At 38.1% G+C, this 6,000-nt stretch overlaps 1 protein-coding gene across 1 annotated transcript in view; it reads left to right on the forward strand.

Moving 5' to 3' along the window:
• The window catches only part of LOC126088504 (28S ribosomal protein S29, mitochondrial), a 92,642-nt gene extending 88,596 nt beyond the window's left edge, over nt 1-4,046 (forward strand). The window contains exons 6-9 of the mRNA XM_049906647.1: nt 2,448-2,608; nt 2,691-2,832; nt 2,917-3,009; nt 3,456-4,046. Coding sequence (XP_049762604.1) covers nt 2,448-2,608; nt 2,691-2,832; nt 2,917-3,009; nt 3,456-3,656 — 597 coding nt within the window. The 3' untranslated portion in view covers nt 3,657-4,046. The remainder of the gene's footprint in view (nt 1-2,447; nt 2,609-2,690; nt 2,833-2,916; nt 3,010-3,455) is intronic.
• The last annotated feature ends 1,954 nt before the right edge of the window (nt 4,047-6,000 follow it).

Below are 6,000 nucleotides of genomic sequence, written 5' to 3' on the forward strand. Positions count from 1 at the left end.
CCAAGACTGACCCGTGTGGAACCCCATTCTTGATAGTTCCCCAGTTTGAGGGATGTGCTGATCTTTGCATATTATAAGAACTACTTATTTCCACTTTCTGCGCTCTTCCAGTTAGGTACGAATTAAACCATTTGTGCACTGTCCCATTCATGCCACAATACTTGAGCTTGTCTAGCAGAATTTCATGATTTACACAATCAAAAGCCTTTGAGAGATCACAAAAAATCCCAATGGGTTGTGTTCGGTTATTCAGATCATTCAAAATTTGATTGGTGAAAGCATATATGGCATTTTCTGTTGAAAAACCTTTCTGGAAACCAAACTGACATTTTGTTAGTACTTCATTGTTACAGATATGTGAAGCTACTCTTGAATACATTACTTTCTCAATAATTTTGGATAAAGCTGTTAGAAGGGAGATTGGATGGTAATTGTTGACATCAGATCTATCCCCCTTTTTATGCAAAGGTATAACAATAGCATATTTCAGTCTATCAGGGAAAATGCCCTGTTCCAGATAGCTATTACACAGGTGGCTGAGAATCTTACTTATCTGTTAAGAATAAGCTTTTAGTATTTTGCTGGAAATGCCATCAATTCCATGTGAGTTTTTGCTTTTAAGCAAGTTTATTATTTTTCTAATTTCAGAGGGAGAAGTGGGTGAGATTTCAATTGTATCAAATTGCATAGGTATGGCCTCTTCCATTAACAGCCTAGCATCTTCTAATGAACACCTGGATCCTACTATATCCACAACATTTAGAAAATGATTATTAAAAATATTTTCAACTTCTGACTTTTTGTTCGTAAAGCTTTCATTCAATTTGATGGTAATACTGTCTTCCTGTGCTCTTGGTTGACCTGTTTCTGTCCAAGCACGCCTTGGAAGGCTGTATCATCCTCAGGTGATAGGCATCACTGGATGCAGATATGAATGGGCATGTGGTCAGCACACTGCTCATCCAGCCATCATCAGCTTTTGTGACTGGACCTGCAATGTCTCGTCAAGTAGCTCCTCAATTGGCCTTACAAGGGCAGAGAGCACCCTACTCACCAACATTGCTCAGCAGATCTGGACAGTCATCCATCCAAACCCAGAACTTCCCACAGAAGAACCCCAAAAGTGCCCCACTTGTGACAGGATACTTTCCGGGACTGGATCAGACTCTGAATGTGGCTCTCCAGCAGGGATACGACTTCCTCAAATCCTGCCCTGAAATGAGATCCATCCTTCATGAAATCCTCCCCACTCCACCAAGAGTGTCTTTCCACTGTCCACCTAACCTTTGTAACCTCTTAGTTCATCCCTATGAAATCCCCAAACCACCTTCCCTACCCTCTGGCTCCTACCCTTGTAACCGCCCCCCCCCCCCCCCCCCCCGAGTGTAAAACCTGTCTCATGCACCCTCCCACCACCACCTACTTCAGTCCTGTAACCCAGAAGGTGTACACGATCAAAGGCAGAGCCACGTGTGAGAGCACCCACGTGGTTTACCAACTGACCTGCCTACACTGTGAAGCTTTCTATGTGGGAATGACCAGCAACAAACTGTCCATTCGCATGAATGGACACAGGCAGACAGTGTTTGTTGGTAATGAGGATCACCCTGTGGCTAAACGTGCCTTGGTGCACGGCCAGCGCATCTTGGCACAGTGTTACACCGTCCGGGTTATCTGGATACTTCCCACTAACACCAACCTGTCAGAACTCTGGAGATGGGAACTTGCCCTTCAGTATACCCTCTCTTCTCGTTATCCGCCAGGCCTCAACCTCCTCTAATTTCAAGTTGCCGCCACTCATACCTCACCTGTCTTTCAACAACATCTTTGCCTTTTTACTTCCGCCTCGACTGACATCTCTGCCCAAACTCTTTGCCTTTACAAATGTCTGCTTGTGTCTGTGTATGTGCGGATGGATATGTGTGTGTGTGCGTGTGTATACCTGTCCTTTATTCCCCCTAAGGTAAGTCTTTCCGCTCCCGGGATTGGAATGACTCCTTACCCTCTCCCTTAAAACCCACATCCTTTCGTCTTTCCCTCTCCTTCCCTCTTTCCTGATGAAGCAACCGTTGGTTGCGAAAGCTTGAATTTTGTGTGTATGTTTGTGTGTCTATCGACCTGCCAGCGCTTTTGTTTGGTAAGTCTCATCATCTTTGTTTTTAGATATATTTTTCCCAACTGCTAGCTAATTTTGACAGGCTTAACTTCGGTGATCTGATGGGGACCGGTGCCACCATTGCAGCAAGGCCATTGCCAAAGAAACTTAAACTTCCACAATTTAATTATTTAACATTCTTAGGCTATTATCTCAAACACAGTTCTAGGACTCGATGCGAGAGGTTTGTAAGAGGTTAATGTCTTCACACTCTTTTAGTGATTATTTATTTGTATAGAAATTTTGTTACCAAATTTGTGTTAGATTCATAAATATATGAATTAATTTGCAGCTCAGGGTATCTAGGGATCTTACGTGGAGTAAAAGAGAATCAACAAGTAAAGATGCACCCTTGATGGAGTTGATTGAACTGGGAATTAACCGAGTAAAGTATGCTTGTGACATTGTCAGTGTAATTGCAGAAGAAATTAAATTACACTCAACTGCTGGGAGGTAAATTGGAACATACTAAAATCATAGTTAAAGAAAATATAAAAGAAAACTCCATTATTTCCTGCTCGTTATTTTGTTTCAGGTGCAAGACTCTTGTTGTCATTGATGGCTTCAATGCATTCTTCTACCCCACAACTCGTGTCTTTTCAGAGACAAAGAAAGCTGTTCCTCCATCAAATATAACTCTAACTGAAGCATTGTTAAACATCACAAAGTTTGACTGGGTATAATTTTATTAATTTACTGTTTATAATAGCACCGTAAGCATAATAATGTGACAAAATTTTGATTAATTTTTTTAATTTCAGTGCAATGGTGCAATAGTTCTCACTGTAGATAAACTTCTCGCTTATGGGGAGAGACGACAGAGTGATTTACCAGTAAACCTGCTTGGGAAAGAGGTGGGTTACATTTTATGTAAACACTGTTTTTAGTGTAGTGTGATTTTTGCTACTGTTTTGTGCATACTGAATATAAATTTATTGAGATAACATCAAACTGCATGTCATGCTGTCTTTCTTTAGTAAAAAAATTGAAACAGAAAATGGAATAGGCGCAAATAGTTCACTAAATAGATCACTGTCTTTCCACTCTAGGTATTTGATACTTAAATAATGGCACATGGAAAGACTAGTTCTTTTTTATATTTCCTACAAATAAATTTATTAACATGATCAAGTGAAATTCATGGATTTCTGCTTTTTCCCTATTTAATCATTTGTGCTATGTAAACTGAGAACACTTCAACAGCGTCTGTCATGTCACATGCACTTGTTTGTGTTTTACTGCCCAACTACTAAATTTGTTCTCTTTTTTGCCATGGTTCTGTATGCTCTATACATTTCAGGGTTTTGAGCATCTGGATCCATTTGTTCCAATCCATGTGCCTGAATACAGTGATAAGGAGATCCATAGCTGCCTAGACTATTATGCAGACAGACGATGGATACAAAATGAAAGAGGACTATCTGAAGATGGGCGCAAGGAGTTGATATTTATCAGTGCCTATAATCCAAGACGACTAATGTTAGAGTGTGCCTCTTTATAATTTTCTGTTCTTTTTAAAAAGTATTCATGTAGTGAAAAGAGAGTTATTAACCATATGCAGGAAACTCATAGGTATGAGAGCTATGTGAAATGTCGGTCATTAATTGATTGTAAGGCTTTACTATGTGTTGGTGAGTGAGAATCAATTCTCTGGTTTGTCAGCCATCAGAAACTTATCAGAGCGTGTAAAGGCATAGAAACTGCCACACAGTTAATGAAAAATAGTAGTGATTGTGGTGTACTTAAAATATGAAAATGGAATGAACAGTTGTGACACTGAATATATTTATTATAGTGCAGTACAGTGAAAAATATTTAAAATTTGTGTTCACTGAAAATAACATTAACTGAATGTTTTTAAGTAAAGATAAAAAAATTGTTTGCTTTTTAATTTAATTTTTTATTTTTCCCTGATACCTGTTGTTAATTTGCAATTGAAGTGTAGGTGTGGCATAAGGCCAACACTACACAAGCCATGTGGAACTGGTGGCACTGTAGCCTTCCATTCTGTGCTACTGACAGTTCTTATTGGCCCTTTCCTCAGCAAACGTGTATGCTTATTAATTGTTTAACATTATTTGCTGTATCACATAACAGGGACTACATTTCATGTGAGGCAACAGGAAAATTCAACAGGGTGTTCTGGAAAAAAAAAAAAAAAAAATTTATTGCATCCCCCAACTTGTCTCACCTGAAGAATCAGAGATGATCACTGGGAACTGAACCCAAGACTTCATTTTCAGTTGCTAATGACACTAATCACTAGATCATGGAAGATGTTGCCAGAATGATGAAGCATGTGACAAAGAGGAAATGTAGCATAAGATGTTTTTAGATGGCTGTGAAACCAATAACGAAGTAATTGATTTCAGAAGACCTCAAATACTTTAAATATAGGGTATAAAAACAATTAATTCCTTCATAAGACTAGATCATTTATAACAATGAGGCTTATAACAAGCAAAATTATATTAATTATTGAGTTATGTAAGAACTTTTAATTCATAAAATAAATACAGAGGCAGTCTTTGCTAGATATGTCAAGAAATTTGTATTTGGGTTGATGGAAAATCACTGAAAATATGTTTTGCAACATGTCCAGCCATCAAGCAATTATTACTGAAATAGCTGTTGGCTGACTGTTGATATGCAAGAAGATTGCAGAGAAAATAAGCAAATGGCCAGAAGGTTTCGTTTGATTCTCTGACAATCGCTGTATCATCACAGAATGAATTTTTTACCTTGAAGACAAAGTAATGAAGTCTGCTGTCATGCAGCAGTGATCAGTTATTTGGGTGCTTTATTACAACATTACCTGTTTATGAATTTATAGGCTATTTCAGAAGCTAAAAGGTTACCTTTTCAGATTTTAGTCCATGTGGCATTTTTATTTTATGTGCAGTTGCTGTGCTATCTGTAGAACTCTGATGCTGTGAAGGACAAAATGAAAGCGATTTTTCTGTAAGGTGACCAACTCAATTTGCACTGTCTATTTTTGTGAAGGAAACAACTCTGTTGGTCATTATTTTACAGCTGCTTTATTACCCTCCTGTTGGAAACTGTTATACTTACGTACTGAGGACAGATATTTACTTTGTGTGCTGTACGCCCACCTTTCAAAGGGCAACACAAAATGTAGCATGTAAGTTCCATCCACCTTGGTGGTACCACTGATAGTGCTCTCTCTGAGTGGCTTATTTGAATCACTTGCCTGCTGGGCTGCTTACATCTCATATAGGGCAACAAACTCACCAAGGGAAATGGTAACTCATAGCTCATGGTTCCATCCATCACTAAGTATATGCAGTCTGGCTTGTAGATCGTTGACATTGTTTAGAGGTGAGAAGAAAGTTACTGTGATTAAAAACTATAGTTTCTTTATAGTAAAGAAGCTGTGCTATCACTCGGTATTTTGCACTTCTATATGAAAAACAGATTTCTACTCTATGGAAATACTCTCATAGTGGTTTTTCATTTATGTATTTGTGATAGTCTTCCTGCTGTATGCAGCAGCATCAGCAAGCGGAATGGATAGCACCAGTATCAGTGCCATTCTCTTCAATTTGCTTTGTACATTCAAAGATTACTGTGTCAGTACAAATAGGCACAGGCCATTTTGGCATATACAGTAAAACCTTGTTTATACGTTTTTCAACAGACTACAGAAAAAAAAGTTTAACTGTGAAAAATGTATATATGAAATATAGCACCGTACTATCAAATTAATTTGTAAACACAAATGAAAAATCCAGTAAATAAAAAGGTTACATTTTACAAAACGTAATATAGGCTTACTAGATACCATACTTAACAAAGATAAATGTAAACCTCTACACAGAAGAAAA

This window comes from Schistocerca cancellata, chromosome 6, assembly GCF_023864275.1.
Source record: "Schistocerca cancellata isolate TAMUIC-IGC-003103 chromosome 6, iqSchCanc2.1, whole genome shotgun sequence".
NCBI lineage: Eukaryota > Metazoa > Arthropoda > Insecta > Orthoptera > Acrididae > Schistocerca > Schistocerca cancellata.